Genomic DNA, 16779 nt, shown 5'->3' with positions numbered 1-16779 from the left:
CTCAGCTACAACATTTTAGGATACCAACAGTGGGACTACATGTATAACATTTTTTGCTACGCTATACATCAAGGAGATGACCGACTGTGATATGTGGAATATGTGGGATTTTTATAAAATCTTTATATTGCACACATATTGCACTATAATATAAATTAAAACTCCATAGACCCCATAGAAGAGGATATTAATTCTAATGTGGCATATATGAAAAGCCTACCTCCTGTTCCATTTGTTGTAATGGAGGTGTTGTTAATATTAGACTTATCCAGTTTGGAAGCTCCAGATGTATCTCCACTACTAACACGATTGTGTGGACTTGCTAAGTCCTGCATTTCCATAGACCTAGAAAAAGATTAAAATAAAAAACATTGTTTATGAGGTTTATGAGATCAGTTCTATACATAGGTAAGTACAATATAATTTTAAAACTCAAATACGTTATTGGAATTATACAAATACTTATTTCATAATATTTTTAACATATAATACATTGATAATATTTCTCAGAAGTTCTTTACAAAGTACTACTAATGGCATTTCATATACACCTAAAGCAATTTTGTTTTTAATTCATATTTGAGTAGTGTACACTCAAAGTAGATTCAGGCCAGGAATCGTGGCAAGGCCACAAAGGCCTGAGCCTAGGGCAGCAGGATCGTAGGAGTACTGAGGAATCCCCAGCTCCTGAAAATACGTGGGGAGGGTGGTGGGGTGGAGGCCATCGGGAACTAGGACTCATTGGCCTAGGCGCGATGAAACTCGAAAACCGGGCCTGAATAGATTTTATACTGAGGGCCATATTTATCATGCTGTGTAAAATTATCTACGCAGGAATCGTGTATAAAAGACAAATTTATAAAGCTTATTTCTTTAATGCTTTTTTGTTTAATGCTGTACTTTACAAGGATATGTTACTCAATTATATTTATGGCGTAACACATTCAATTTAATGGAAAAATTTAGGCAGCAAGTAAAACCCCATGGTAAAAAGCACCATAACAAAGTTGTTTCTTTTTCTCTGGAGGATTGCTGTATTTTACATGGCATTTTATAGAAGCTGCTGCTTTGTATGCTATAATTATTTTGCAGAATGCATACACAGCTTCAAAACTACTATATTTTTTCATGGCAATGCCTGGAGATCAAAAATTAAGCAACATCTAAAGAAAAATATAACTATTACCAGTCAGTCTTGGAGACAATTGCATCTTAGGTAAACTTTATAGTTAGCCAGTCATACCTTTACAAGTGAACTGAAATGCTCAATAAACATTGAAAGATGAATACAAATAAATACAAATGTAAATGCTGTGAGAGGGGTGTGTTATGATATGTATTAATGTGTGTGCTCTCATACAGATCCCATACTGATCTGATATAGTGTCATATAACATGATCTATGTCTGCTAATGCAGAAGTTTTAATAACGTTATGTCTTCTTGAAGCAAGAGAAGCTTAGTGTCTGTCTGCAGTTTCTCCTCTGTCTAAAAGAAAGCTGCAGTCTCACATGAGATTGAGCTACCAGTTATCCCATCTTTTAAGCAGAATGGCAACAGGTTATGGGCCCAGGAGAGAAGGAGGAGACCGATGGAGTAGAACTATGAACTATGGGAGACAAAGTTTCTAGGCCACATGCACCTGATGAATCTTAAAGAAACCATCCTGCATGAACCCACAGAGGACACAGACTTTGATGAGGATAGAAGTAAGAAAGAGGAGGCTTATGCTGAGTTAATTCCATTTTTGGATCATAAAAGTCTGTCTCTGATTATGAGAAAAGCAGCTGATAATGGAAGGAAAGCGTTTCAAATCCTGAGAAACCACTATGCTGGCAAAGGTAAGCGACAAATATTTAGCTTATACACAGAGTTAACTTCTCTTCAGAAAGCTGCAAGTGAAAGTGTCACGGACTATATAATATGTGCAGAAACAGCCATTACAGTACTGAGCAATGTGCTCACTAAGTGACGGACTATTGATTGCAAAATGATTCTTAAGGGCCGACTGGAATCAATTAAACTCTTTGCTATTCATATCACACAAGGTGATGGAAATGTGACTTTTACTGAGTTTAAAACGCAGTTAAGACGTTTTGAGGACACTGAGAAATGTGTCGGCCAAAACACTGATAATGCGATGCAGGTCAGCACCCATTTTACAACAGTAGGGGAGAGAGGCAACATTAACCATGTCTGCTACAACTGCGACAAAAAGGGACATTCAAGCCGGAGGACCAGTAAATGGAGTTGGCGGACGATAAAAAGACTTCTGGTGTAGCGATGAAGAGAGGTGACGCAGAAGTGTTCCTGACTGACAGCAAGGGGAACAGAGTAAAGACAACATTACTAAATGCACTGTAACCGCAACAAGCAACCGCTCATCTGTTACATTTCATCAAGATGGGAGTGAACTGATCCAGAACGGTACCAAATTCAGCATCAAGAAATATAATCAACTTTATTATCTGAACACCTTTGATGAGACTGGTGACAGTTGTCATAGTTGATATTCAACCCTGGCATAAAATCATTGGTCACTGTAATTATGATGATCTTTTAAAACTACAAATTGTAGTTGATGGAATAAAGATTAAGGGTAAGGTTGATAAATTGTGAAATTTTTACCCAGGGAAAATTTGTTCACAACAGAAACAGAGAGTCTGATACCCGTGCCAAACAATTACTTGAACTAGTACACACTGATTTAGCAGGCCCCAAAGTGTCAATAGCAAAAGATGGTTTTAGATATGCCATAGCATTTACTGATGATTACTCTGGTGCAGTATTTGTGTACTTTCTGAAAAAGTAACAGCGATACAGTATTAGCCACAGAAAAGTTCATTGCTGAGACTGCCCCCATGGGACTATCACAAGTATAAAGTCTGATAATGGCACAGAATTTATGGCAAAGAATGATACGTTCACATTGACCACTCTACCAGAAGGTAAAAATGCAGTGGGGGTAGATGGGTCTATGCAATAAAAAGCAATGCAGATGGATCTGAAACATACAAAGCTAGATATGTTGTGAAAGGTACTATTGATTTGAGTTAAAGGAGAACTAAGCCTAACTAAAGAAGTAGGCTAGAAAATGTGGTACATTATGTTTTTGGCTTCTGTACCAGCCCAAGGCAACCACATACTTTTAACAGTAAAGATCTGTGTCTCCAAAAATGCACCAGTAGCTCCCCATCTTCTTTTCTGCTGGTCACTGCACATGCTCTGTGCTGCTGTTAGTTACTGAGCTTAGGAACCAACTCAAAATAAACAGTATACTTAGAATATAACTGTTACAATATAAGGCTGATTAGTAATTAATACAGATAATTACTACATAGCAGCACATAAACCAGTGCAACAGGCATCAGAATTTAATCAACAGCCTTGTAGCATCAGTTTATATTATAGACCAACCTAATTTTCTGCTTGATAATTTGCAACAACCCCTAAGCTTAGCTTCTCAACAGCTACTCAGAACCCACTGAGCATGTGAGTGTCACATAAACTTTCCAAGAATGGTGAACCCCTGTGACAAGTTTTAAGTCCAGGATCATTGCTGCTATTGACAAGCTGAAACTTAAGGCTGGTGCAATAACTTCAGCATATAATACATGACCTGGGGCAGCTGGGAAATTGACAAAATGTCTAGCCCCATGTCAGATTTCATAATTGAATATAAAAAAATCTGTTTGCTCTTTTGAGAAATGGATTTCAGTGCAGAAGTCTGCTGGAGTAGCACTATTAACTGGTGCGTTTTGAAAAAAAACATATTTTCCGATGACAGAATCCCTTTAAGACACATTATTTACAATTATAAATAAGGCTCCCTGGGCTAAATAATCTTCCCTATTCAGAATAAAATATGTCAATATATTCTAACAAATGATCTATTGCCCAATGACCATAAATCACTATAGTGCCTAAATTATTCATGTGTTATCTATTGAAACAAGAAACTAATGACAAGCTTGTGCATTTCAGTGATCAGATACCGAGTGATTTAAAAAAAGAAATGCATTAAGAAAACCCTATCCTAAACAGTACTTTAAATGATCTTGGGGAGAATCTGACATTTTTGTGCAGGAAATTCAGTCCAAATCCATTGCTCACAGTGGCAACCCATCTCAACACAATGTAAATAAGAAAAGGCAGCGCTGCTTTGAATGCACAAAGTGCAAAGGACTCAAGCCCAAAGCCAGTTCACCTGGTAATCATTCCAGCAAATACCAAAACCTTAGTAATGTTTTGGACAACATGGATACAACATCTTTGCTAAAAAGGATAAACTTTTCTTATTAATATGGCATGCCTACCTGTGTTACATGTCTCGTTATGTGCTTTTTCTGTTTTCCTTATCTTTAATTTTAAAAGGAGATGTGGGAGCTAGTTCCAGTTCTGTAGGTATATGTGGGCATCTATAGATAGGTTACTGGTCTGCTCACTTCATCATTGATCATACACAGGCAAAGAGCAATATTATAAAATTTTACCCTGTGTCTGCAAGTTGTATTTGTAGGTTTATTTGGTTGGAGGAGAATTGACTTTTGCTACACTATATCAAGACTCAGAACCAGCAGTGAAGAATTGGACAGACAAATTCTGTTTTCAGTTTCAGTTACAGTCACATAAACCACAGAAAATGTTCAGTTAATGTGTTTTGCTTTCAATAAGCAATTTTTTAGTGGTACAACCCCTTTAAATGACTAGTAACTTCAAAAAAGTGTTTATGCATTAAATATGCAATTAAATGTAATGTACTATTAACCTGCTCTGTTAAAAATTGCATATCTGCTTCAGAAACACTACTATAGTTCATATAAATAATCTGCTGTGTAGCCATGGGAGCAGGCAGTCAAGATGGGCAAAAAGGTATATGTTTAAATAGCAGATAACAGATAAGCTGTATACACAGTCCTTACACAGAAAAAGCCAAAGGCCATTTATGACTCCCCACAGGGCTACATAATGAAAGCCGATGTCATTTGAAATAGTTTATTTATGGATGTTCCATAAACAGATACAAACTTATCTTAAATAAGCCAGCACTTACATTTTTTCTTGACCTCAAAAATGATTCAATTGGAAGAGGGTTTATTTCAATACTTTTTTGCTACAAACTCCGATCAAATCCGCTCAGGTTTTTTAAGCTTATTTAATATTACATTTTGCAGAAAATTTGTTTTGCAGGAAAAAAATCTGATTTTCGAGATTTTTTTCAGATTTCTCATCCGATTTTTCGGATTTTTCCGGATTTTTCACCCGAAAACTCTGAAAACTTTTCGGTATTGCACAAAACCCAGCACACATCAAAAAATCATTGGGGCTTCTCCCATTGACTTATATGCAACCTCGACAGTTCTGAGATGCCAGATTTTCAAATTCTGACTTTTAATGAATTCCAAAAAATTTGTGATTTTTTAAATTCCGATTTTATAAAAAAAAACACAAATTTTTCGGAATTTTTGCATTTGCATTTTTGCAGTAAACCTGCCTATATACACATTACATTGTGTATACAATTTTAGAATGCAAATCAGAACATATTACAAATGACAATTTTATGTTTTTGCTTTAATTTCCATTAATACTCTTTCCCATAATAACGTTCTATCATAATGACACACCATACAGGATCGTAAAAATCCTGAGGGATCCATACAGTACAGTGATCTGGTCACAGGTACTAGAAAAGCAAAACCCTGCCATAGTGTTATTAGTGAAAATGCTAAATTTCACAGACACCCCATTAAATGCCTAATTTTATCACTTCACAGCTTTAGATTTGAATTGAGGGCCACATGTGTTTGCTTTCAAAGCAATCTTTAGAAGACTTTTAGAAAGTAAAAGCTATGGTATAGGGCAATGAAAGATTTTATGCTGGTTTTTTTTGTTGTAAGAAATGGTATGTTTTCCTAAAACGAGCGAAGGGCAAAACATAAGTATCTAAGAGAACAAGGCAGTACAGAGAGCCCATCTGCAATTCAACCACATGAAAGGCCCATGGGCACAGTTAAACCCATTAACTGAAGTGCCAGGAAAATCTGCCAGATGCGGCAAAGCATTGAGGCATATCTTCCACAGGTTGTCATCTGAATCCTCCAATTATTAGCTAAAGGGAGAAGAATCATGTGATTCATGTTATAGGTATAACCCAGATAGATAACCAAAGGTGAACTAAGGATTTTTTTTTTTAAATTACTGACTGAAGTATTAATAATGTGGCATTTACTATGTCCAACGGTTTCCTGAATTGGAACATGGATCTGAATAAGTATTTTAATTATTTCTGCTTTCTTGTTTGAATGCCTTAATTCATAAAGTAATAGTACCATTCATTTTCAATAATTTACATAATCTCATACTTTATCAGTCATGGCTAAACTTGCTTTCTTCTTGTAAATGCAGAAAAAGGTAAGCCACGCCAGCTTAAGTAAAATGTTGTCAGGGAGGTCAAATTAAGAAACTGAAAACAGCAAAAATGAAGTGGTGTTCATTAATTTCCTATGGCTACAGAATGCCTGGTAGTAAACATTCCATCAAGTTGTATTATCTCATTGAAACACACAGACTAATGTATTGACAATGCCACCAGTTACTAAACTATGATTTTATTGGTAGATGTTCTTAGTAATGGAAAAAAAAGGGAATGGAGAAAAAAAAAAATATACAGAAGCAATCAACAATCAATCAAGCAATCAATTAGCCACAAAAAAATATCCTGTACAAAACCGGGCCAATATATCATTGGTATCTATGGTAGACATGACAGACAGACAGATGAATGAATATAGTTCATAATATAATGCCTACAGTGGTATTAAAAGTCACAGACGAATTTTGTCGCAGCATGACAGCATAAGGAAAGAAAGAAACGAATCACTGAGGTGAACTGCAAAACTGGATTAGAGTTACATCCCATCTATGGAATTCCCTTATAACTACATCTTTTAAACAATGATTTAACACAGGTTTTATTCTAGAAGCTTACACTCATCTACCATAGCATTCTTTCCTGATACACTATAAAACTCAATCTATTTATACCTGCAGAACTGAGTGCCAAATCTTTCATTGCCCTGACTATTGTTCATGCCTAGCCCCCCCCCCCACCTTAGTCACTGTGTGCAAACTATCCCATTCATTAATTATTCTTTTTATGACTGGAAATGCCAAGATTAGAGGAACAGTAGTTAAATAAAATCATCCCTGGGATGGGAAGGTAAAATTACAATTAGGGCATTTATATACAATATCATATACATTGCCCTACATTGTTTTGAAAACACATTTTCACTATGCTACAGCTGTTTTGAATTAAAAAAAATCCTATGTTGCCGGGATTTACTCACCATTTTTGGAAGTGAGTAAATACACCACATATCTACAGTTGCTAGATAGTCCCCTTTGCACGTAGATACTATATATTGGATTAGGATACAAGTGTAGCCATCTGTCAGCTACGTGTGGGTCACACAGATGGGTCCCATAATCATAGTCTGTGAATTCTTACCTTTAGTGCCTTATGAAGAAACCATATTCTTAAATACAGGACACTAAAGATATCTGTGTATCTTGCATGGTTCATTTTGGTTTGGAGAATTTACATGGAACACCATAGATGTGCACAAATAGAATTTTAACCACAATTAAATATCATCTTTACTATACAGTCACATATGGAAGGAACTTATGATTATTAAACTGGAGTCTATTTGACTTTATTTAGTACAAAATCTGTGCCTTCCATCACCACCCTATATATTCACTTTGGTGTTGAATGAAACATCTTCCCTCTATAATGTACATTCATTTTGGAAGTGTATGAAACACCATCATCTCTATAAGGTGATATGACTTCACAATTTTTGTGAAATGTCTTGATTTTTATACTTTGTATTTGTGGATTACTTCTATGTTTAATAGGACATTCATTACTAGAATTTGCAGTTGGAAAGACCTACCTTCCCAGTTTTCCATTAAGCTTGTATTGGCAACACTTGTTAGAGGGCTGATTCCAGGCATTCTAAAAATAACCTAAGCTATAATCTTATCCAGCGGTATGGTAAGACATTTTGGGGCAGATTTATCAAGTGTCGAAGGGAATTCAAGGGAATTTTCAAAGTAATTTTTTGGATACTTCGACCATCGAATAGGCTAATACGACTTTGAATTCAATTCGAAGTAAAATACTTTGAATATTCCATCATTCCATAATAGAAGTACTGTCTCTTTAAAAAAACTTCGACTCTTCGACTTCAATACTTGGCCAAATTAAACCTGCCGAAGTGCTATGTTAGCCTATGGGGACCTTCTAGAGCAGTTTTCTAAGTTTTTGGAAGTCGAAGAAAAATCGTTCGTTCGATCGCTGAAATCCTTCGAATCGTTCGTTTAGAAGGATTTAATCGTTCGATCTAACAATTTTACTTCAACCGCAAATTGCCAAATTCGATGAAAAAAAACTTTGTCTTCGATATTTGAAGTTGAAGTAATTCAATTCGATGGTCGAATTTCGAAGTATTTTCAACTTCGAAAGTCGACCCTTGATAAATCTGCCCCTTTGTCTCGCTGGAGGCACTTTAATCATGAATGAGAATATGCAATACTGCTGGATGCAATTTAGTATGGGGAACAAAAAGTCTATCAACCTTAGATATTTTCTCAACTGCTTTCACCATATGGACTTCAGGAAAGCATGTCATATAGACAGTCAGTAATTACCAAAAATAATCCTAAATATTATATACTTTAGTGAAAGGAGGGTGTGTTTATGAAAATCATTGAGGAGAATTTCTCAATCTCAGTAATGACCCCTTATTATATTGCTGATGGAGAGTTAACTTAATTGAATTTTATTTTATATTCTTTACAGAATGATAAGCTTTGTTTTTGACATTCAACTGCTATCACCATCTAAAAGCTAAAAGGCTCATTTACGAGTGCAGGTATGAAGTGCTAAACCCGAGCCTGCATTAGTGCTAATCAAAAAGGTACTGTATTTGAATCCAAACGTACTTATTTTCAATTTGGCCAATACATTTTTGTCTAATTTGGTAAGGATATTATTTTGTACCTGGTGCTCACTGGCATATGCAATGTGCTGAATGGACACTGATTTATCAGGAGTGTCATTTTAAATCATCAGTCATATTTTGCTTGCTTGGAAAGATTGATTTGTACCATGATGAATTAATGCCCCGTTTAACCAATTTGGTCAACAAATGTGAAACTAGTGAACCTGCTCAATGGCTTAAAGGGCAAGGTCTGGATGGAGAGCATACAAAGAGCATATACAGTAGGAGGCAGATTGGCATGTGGTATCCCCTGTCAGTAATCCATTGCAAAGTTTTCTCATATAAATATAATTTTTAAGAAGTGCATATAGTTACTGATGTACATATACTGCTGATATTTTATATGTCAAACACTGTTAACAAACCCCTTTGTGTTTTTTTTATTTCTTTGCAGAATAGAACAAGTAGGGTTAGTTTCCAAAATATATACCTCAGAAATTTCATACAGGAATGTTCAGCAACTTACATTTCATATGATACTTTTTTTTTTAAATGCACCCCTTATCCAAAATTAGGTAATATATGGATAATAACACATATTCAGAAATACAGGTTATGTGTGGATAATAACACATTCAGGGGAATGTAATAAAAGTCGCAAAGAGCAAAACAATTCGCACCAATAAGACTAAAAATCCACATCTCGCAATGTAATATTGTTCCTTAAACTGTTATTGCATTGCGAATTTTAATTGCGCATTGCAAATTTTAATTGCGCACTCATAAGAAGTGCTTGAAGGTGTCGTAATCTTTTGGAGCAAACATAACGACTTTTTCAGTAAGAAGTTTTATTATATTGACTGCGCATTGGCGCAAACTATAAAATTCGCAAACGGTCTTTCACTGTCGGAAGTGGCCGCTAAACAGTTTCCGGGCTCGCAAAAGCTATATTAAATTGGCACAAAGCAAAATTTGTTCGCGCAAAGGCATAACTTTTCGCATTGCGAATAGTTTTTCCGTTAGCGATTTTTATTACATTCCCCGTATTATCTTTACTTGCAAGGCAACCTTAACAATCTTGCATCTGCATGTGAGCAGCAAAAAAACTCTGGACTATGTTCATTCTGCACACACTTTTACAGGTTTTTTTCCCTTACAGAGACTATGAACTAAAACAGGTGATGAAATTAATAGAACTAATAATTCTGGGGAACCCAGCAGGAGAATGGGAAAAACAACTTCTCATGAAATGTAACAGGTGACAAGTTGGCAGTATGGCCCCAGCAAAGTGTTTTTGCTTTTATCTCCTCGCCGTCGTCTCTATTCCTTTCCAGCATTAATTGTAACAGCCATTAACACCATTAGCATGCCTGGTGTGAGTTACATTTCAAAGCACATTCGTATGACCCATATGCCACATAACCAGGTCTTTTCTGCCTCTGTTTTCTTTCACACTTGGGGTATTTGGATATGCTTCTACCATGAAAGTAGAAACCAATTTCTTACAAATCATTTATGCACTCCATCTGCAAAACCATGAGACATTTTAATGCTGGTTACCTGGTGTTCTGAGGCTCTGTAACATCTGATTCTGTGCACGGTTTCTTTACCTGCAAAAGGAAAATGACTGCCGGTTATTTTATTTATTTATTTTTACTTTGACACATGCTTCCTTATTATTATTTCACATATATGGGCATCTAGCAAGGTATAATGTTCCATTCTCACTGAACAAGGCATTCTGAGATTAATTTTGACCTAATGTTCAGTACTTTCTATTGACCTGAGAAAAGCTGTACATTTTTAATTTGAATGTAAAATACTTTTTCTTATTTTTCTTATTGCTTATATGCTGATTACATTATTTCCATGCAGCTGGAACTTCTCACAAGTATGTGGATATATATCACTTGAATGACATTCATAGAGTTTTTTGTATGTTTTTTAATATTGTCTTGAAATAAGGTAACACCTTAATGAAATAACTTAAGTGCCCAGAGTCAACCAAAGTACAGGCACGGTTTTAATGCTACCCATCGGTGGTAAATCTACATTGGAGGGAGCCAAAGCATATAAAGAATATTTCAAGTTTAACATTTCAATAAAAGTACACATATTAGTTCAATGTTTAGATCTTAGAGGGACCCCAGTGTGCCAGCCGCACCAATGTTAACGCATTCCTATTTTGCCCTTTAATATAACCCTTTGCAAGATTTAAGTAGTGTTTTCCTTAATAATTTTTAATGTAGTGTTCATTGGATTTTCACATTAAAGGAACAATAACTAATAAGGTAGGTTAGGGTGTATATATCTTATGAAACAATTATATGATACATAATATACACATTTAGCAAAGAATCCCTCAGCTTTTGTTTCTCCGGGTGTTACTGCACTGGTATCCATGACAGTTTGCCAGATGTGGAACCATGGGGGTGGTTCGCTTGACACATTAAATATTTTTTGCCATTTCTGTAACTGTGCATCAGCAAAATCTATTTAAAGTTCTTCTTAGCCTATGAGATTGAGTTACATTGGATACAAACTCATTGGCAGAATTAAAGGGGGCCTGTCACCTATGCAAAATAATCTTCACTTACACTATACAAATTATTTCAGTCATGTTACTTTTAGTCTTGGAATTCACAATCACAGCAAGCAGGTAGCAGCCTTGTGGACACTGTTATTAATGCAAGCTTTACATCATGCCAAAATCTTGTTTATGTGCCAGAATGGGGGACCTGATGTCTATACCCATGAAATGTCTACATGATTAGATGGAAAGAAAGGAGGTGGGGGAATATAAGGAGCTAGGAAGAGCAGAATGGAAAGTGAAAGTAGAGGGGGAAAGACAATATATGATTGACAGCTGAGAGTTTTAAACTAGTTGATAACCGGTATGGACTTTTTAATAAAAAAAGACTTGGGTTTCATGTTTAATTTGAAAGGACTTTTATTATACAGCTTTTAGTAAATCTTTCCTATACAGCTGACAACCCCGTTAAACCTGTTAACCATGTAAAGTTTGCAAGAAGTCAACTCTACTGCTTAAAAGCTCAGTTGCCTGGCTTCTGAACAGTTTATTCTCCAGAAAAGTGCATGCTAGATGCTCAAGTGCCCTTTAGCTTATACAAATATATTCCAATTATATTTAACTCATTTCAAATCATTAAAACATTTCTTTTATAAATGGCATGCATTTTATGAAACAGCTGATAGTTTTCTTTAAATTAGTATAGGTTTACAAATTGAATCACAGTAGACATTGCTTCTATTTTTGCACTAATGCTTCCTGGCAATGACTGCATATTATCACTGTCTTGGGCATGTACTCAACTGCTGTAAAGGGGATTTGTTTTTCTAGTTTTGGATGAACATAGCATTAGCCTGCTCCACTGTCTAGCCTGTAGTGTATTTAAGTGGAAGACTGCATAAATCTTACTGTTAGTAACAAACACTCTCGCTGTTTATGATGTCTGAATGAAATTATGTTGTTTTACAGTTTAGAATTGTTGGTTAACTGTCAGAACTGAAATAGAGAGAGAATCCAAGACATTTTGCTTTCTTCTCCCTCTAATTGCAGACTTCTAGACCTAGTAATATTTCCTTTTCCTTCAAAGCATTATTATCTATTCATTCAGGTACAATGATACCATATCCCATATATACTTCAGCACCTTTACTGGGTCATAAAGGTATGGCACCAGAGCCATTCCTAGAAACCGAGCCCAGGTATCACTGAGTCATTTCCCTGGCCAGCTTCCTCACATTTGGTGAAAATGTCTCTTTGCATTAATCCACTCAATGTAAGCACCTTGGTATCAAAATTAAATATGCAAATGCATGTACAAAAACAATTGATTACAATATGTAAAGCCTCTAAAGCAGGAAACATTCTGTTTCAATGCTTTTGATTAAAGCAGAAGTATTCTACTGTCACTTCAATAACAGATTCACTGGCAATAACAGAATCAAACTTTAACTGATATAGAAAAATATTACTGAACTCTCATTGGTTGCATTGATTTTCTAGTGGCTTTAATAATACACAGTAATGAAAAAAGATCATTATCTAAAATGTTGCCACAAAGTTACTAGGAAACAGATACTGTCATGTTTCAGATGGTGAATTTGATGTTGAGTTTTAAACCAAAAGGGAGAAATTGAAAAGAAAAATGAAAGTCCTCAAAACTTGAAGTTTAAAAAATTGGTCAAATTCTCCAATATTGACTGATATTGAATTTCTCAAAATGATTAGATTAGAAAACAAACAAACTCAGTATATTGCGCTAACACTAAATAAATCATAATGGCCATTTGAACCAAGGGTGAATCCAGGTTTAAAATAACAGAATGTCAGGGAGGGTTACCTAAATTATAGGAATATTTTAGGAAATTTGGGGTCACCCCTGTAATAAGCAAATGTCTTGTTTGTCTTGCAGAAATAGCATGTGACATGACAGTAAACAGCATATGTGGAGGATGTAGAGAAAAAAATATCCTGTGCTATAAAATTAATACTGTAATGTGTGCAATTTACTGACGAAAAATGAGTGCAAATTGCACTTCAGATGCTTACAACTTTTATAAGAGCACTTAAACATCATCCATGATATTAGACAGGTTCATGTAACTTAATCTAATGTCCCATGACATCAACATCATATAGCAAATCATGCCATGTTCACTGTCCAAACGGCAAGAAATGTGCTCCATTTACTTCTACTATGTATGCAACAGAATTGATTTGAAAGGATATTCAATAGTAACCAACCCTTTGTGGTTTCAGCAATTAAAAAGCCACTGCTAGTGTAACTATCAAATGCAGTCTAGAGTGATCTAGACAGAAAATGTGTCCAGAATGGTAGGTACGGTGAACCAAAATGAAACACATTTATAATTGTAATTCCACCTTTGTATTTGTAGATCAAGGTTGACAAAATATAACAAATGATTATGATATACAGAGCATTTGCCATTAACCCCTACTGTGAATTAAAAAGTCTTTTACTATGACCATCTTATAACCATGCTTCCTATTCATGCAGCAATTTAAACTTCGAAGTGAGTTCTTATATCATTTAAAATCCAAAAGTCAAATAAAGTCTGAACCATGCAGTTTGCATCCTTCCAATTACCTGTATTTATAGCATTATAAGAAGTAACCTTTGACATCAAGCAATAGGTTTATAGGGTACCAAATGTATCTCTTATTTCTGTAGCAATTAATAAATAGGTCTTTAGAACATAATATCTTGTCATTGCATCTACCTACTGCTGCCTCCACTAAAAGAAAACCTCCTACTGCATCACTGTATTTATACGTCAGAAATAAAGCCATGGAACAAAGCAGTATTAACAAGACCTAGTTACTCCTCTGCTGTCACCGCTGCCCTCTTGTGTTTAAATATACCATAGTGACCATATTCTTTGTACTTTCTCTGCATGTGTGGTGTCAGGACTAGTATCTAGGCCTATTTGGGAATATAAAGGCTAAAATGCAGTTTGAGAGCAATTATAGCCGCTGTCCTTATTAATACTGGTGGCATTGGCATTGCTAGCCTTACTGAGTTTTACTAGTAACATATCATATCCAGAGTTAAATGTAATCATATAATAGACATATTCAATAAATGAATAGTAGAATAATATACCTTCTTCTGGGTTCAAAAATGACCTCAAAGTTTTCTGTTATGTTTAAAATGTTGGGCCAGTGACTTTGTGCTCTCATACTTTAATAGCATGCTTGGCAACTCTGAAAACCCTACAGAATCAGGGTATAATAAATCTCAAGTATGATGTAGTCAAAGTTTTTCCAAAACACTGTTTAACTCATTCTGTATTGCATTATTTGTATGTATTTTTTATGGTTTAAATTACAGAATTAAATAATTAATAGGAGAGGGTCAGAACAAACAGATAAGCAATAAAAAATAAATAATAATTGATTTTGGTACAGTTGAGTTTAGATGAGGAAAAAAAATTATTTATGTGTATAAACCTGGTTTGAATAATACATTCTTGAAAATGCAAATACAAAACGCAATTCGCCTCATCCACACAAAAACTCTTAAGGGACGATATTTAGATCAAGATCAAGTTCAATAATTTCTATACATTGGGTTGGTCATAAGAGGTAAGGAGAGGAGGGAGAATAGAAAATTTTTTATAATGAATAGGTGAACTAAACAACATATTTTAAAAATAGCGCATATCCATTTCAAAATGAGTTTATTTTCTAATGACTTCAGCAGATGAAATAAATCAGGTTTTACTTGGATTACACAGTTTCAAACGAGTCTGCCTGCAAAGTGTAAAGGTGTCCACATACAAAAAAGTTTCTTTTAAAAAGCGTTTTTGTTATATATTTAATATCAGAACTATAAAAGTCTGGAACAATGGCAAAAACATTTTTTTGGCTGTGTGTAGTATTCTCATACAATTCTTATACTGAGAATAAAAACTAACCTTATATGAACTATAAAGTATAAGTAGATTTTTTTTTCTTTGTATATCATCACAAAAGGATTTTAAGATAACAGAATTTCAGCTGTCACAAAAGGCAAAAGCATTTGCACAAATATCATGATTCTGGGACTTAGGATACTTAGCTTTTCCATTTCAATAATATGTACTGTAAATAATTGTGTGTTTTGTATGTAAAAGGTAAGTTTGGAATTAGATTAGCAAGAAAGGATAGGTGTTCTGTTCACCAGGGAATGTTTAATAAAACTACCTTAAACCAGTGACTTCATGAGTAAATTCAACATTTTTAGTAACATAGTTATCAATAATTTGGCATATTTTAAGTTAGCAAACAAAATTTTGTAGTTAAGAAAAACATACAGAGGACATATTAATCACTTTAACAATAAAATATGGTTTTAAGATTTGAAGAAAAGATTGACTTCTAACCTTCTCTGAATTTGTAATGCTATGTATGTGCTAACAAAATAATTCCATTCAAGCACGCAAAAGGCATAATGCTAGAAAGTTAATACCATGTAATACAATATTAGTTTTGCATTGTATAGAAAAGGATTTTATTGAGGCATTTTGATTTACTTGCCACAGATCTTATCTTTCACAGCTAGCCACAGAGGCTCCTGGTATTAATAGAACTATTCTTAACCCTGTGTAAGCTGTGATGCTAGAACTGTACTGCCAAGTAAGCATATTACACGCACATGCACTAATAAACATGCACAGAAATACCCTATTTTCTAAACCTCTTTACTTATTTAATTTTTGGCTAAAATAACAATTTATAATAATTTATATTTATAGAAATAAGAAACTAAAAATCTAAAATATAGTATAAGAGATGCAAATTACAAAATGATAAAAACAAATTTGCATTTTTAATAAATATATGTTCATATTACATGTCAAATGTTAAATTCAATGCCAATCAAAACAACTATAACAATATATTACATAAAAATATATGCTACATATGTGTTTTTATATCACATTTACTAATGTTCAACACAATAAGTACAATTAAATAGTAGAAGCCTGCAACCAAATGCAGGCTTATGCTACATTTATAGTACTATAGTAGTTTGTAGTCCAAATAAAATAAGGCATTATTATTTGAATTTAAGCATATTAAGCATAAAACTACATGAATATCTACAAACACCTTCTTACCCTCACACAGACAATACACAAATGCCAACTACACATGTAAGTTGCTCTATACTGCTTGAAATACATGCAGATCAGATACATCAAGATAAATAATTACAACTAGTGGAAAATAAGTA

General features: G+C 34.5%; 1 protein-coding gene across 9 annotated transcripts in view; it reads right to left on the bottom strand.

Annotated features, from left to right (window-relative positions):
* eya4.L (EYA transcriptional coactivator and phosphatase 4 L homeolog) overlaps window positions 1-16779 on the bottom strand; it is a 150379-nt gene that overhangs the window by 63367 nt on the left and 70233 nt on the right. For all 9 annotated transcript variants that reach the window (XM_018263240.2, XM_018263246.2, XM_018263239.2 and 6 more), the window contains 2 exons: window positions 10574-10623; window positions 221-345 (listed from right to left, as the gene is read on the bottom strand). In XM_018263240.2, coding sequence (XP_018118729.1) covers window positions 221-345; window positions 10574-10623 — 175 coding nt within the window. The remainder of the gene's footprint in view (window positions 1-220; window positions 346-10573; window positions 10624-16779) is intronic.

This window comes from Xenopus laevis, chromosome 5L (genome assembly GCF_017654675.1).
Source record: "Xenopus laevis strain J_2021 chromosome 5L, Xenopus_laevis_v10.1, whole genome shotgun sequence".
NCBI lineage: Eukaryota > Metazoa > Chordata > Amphibia > Anura > Pipidae > Xenopus > Xenopus laevis.
This window is presented reverse-complemented; position numbering and strand designations above follow the sequence as displayed.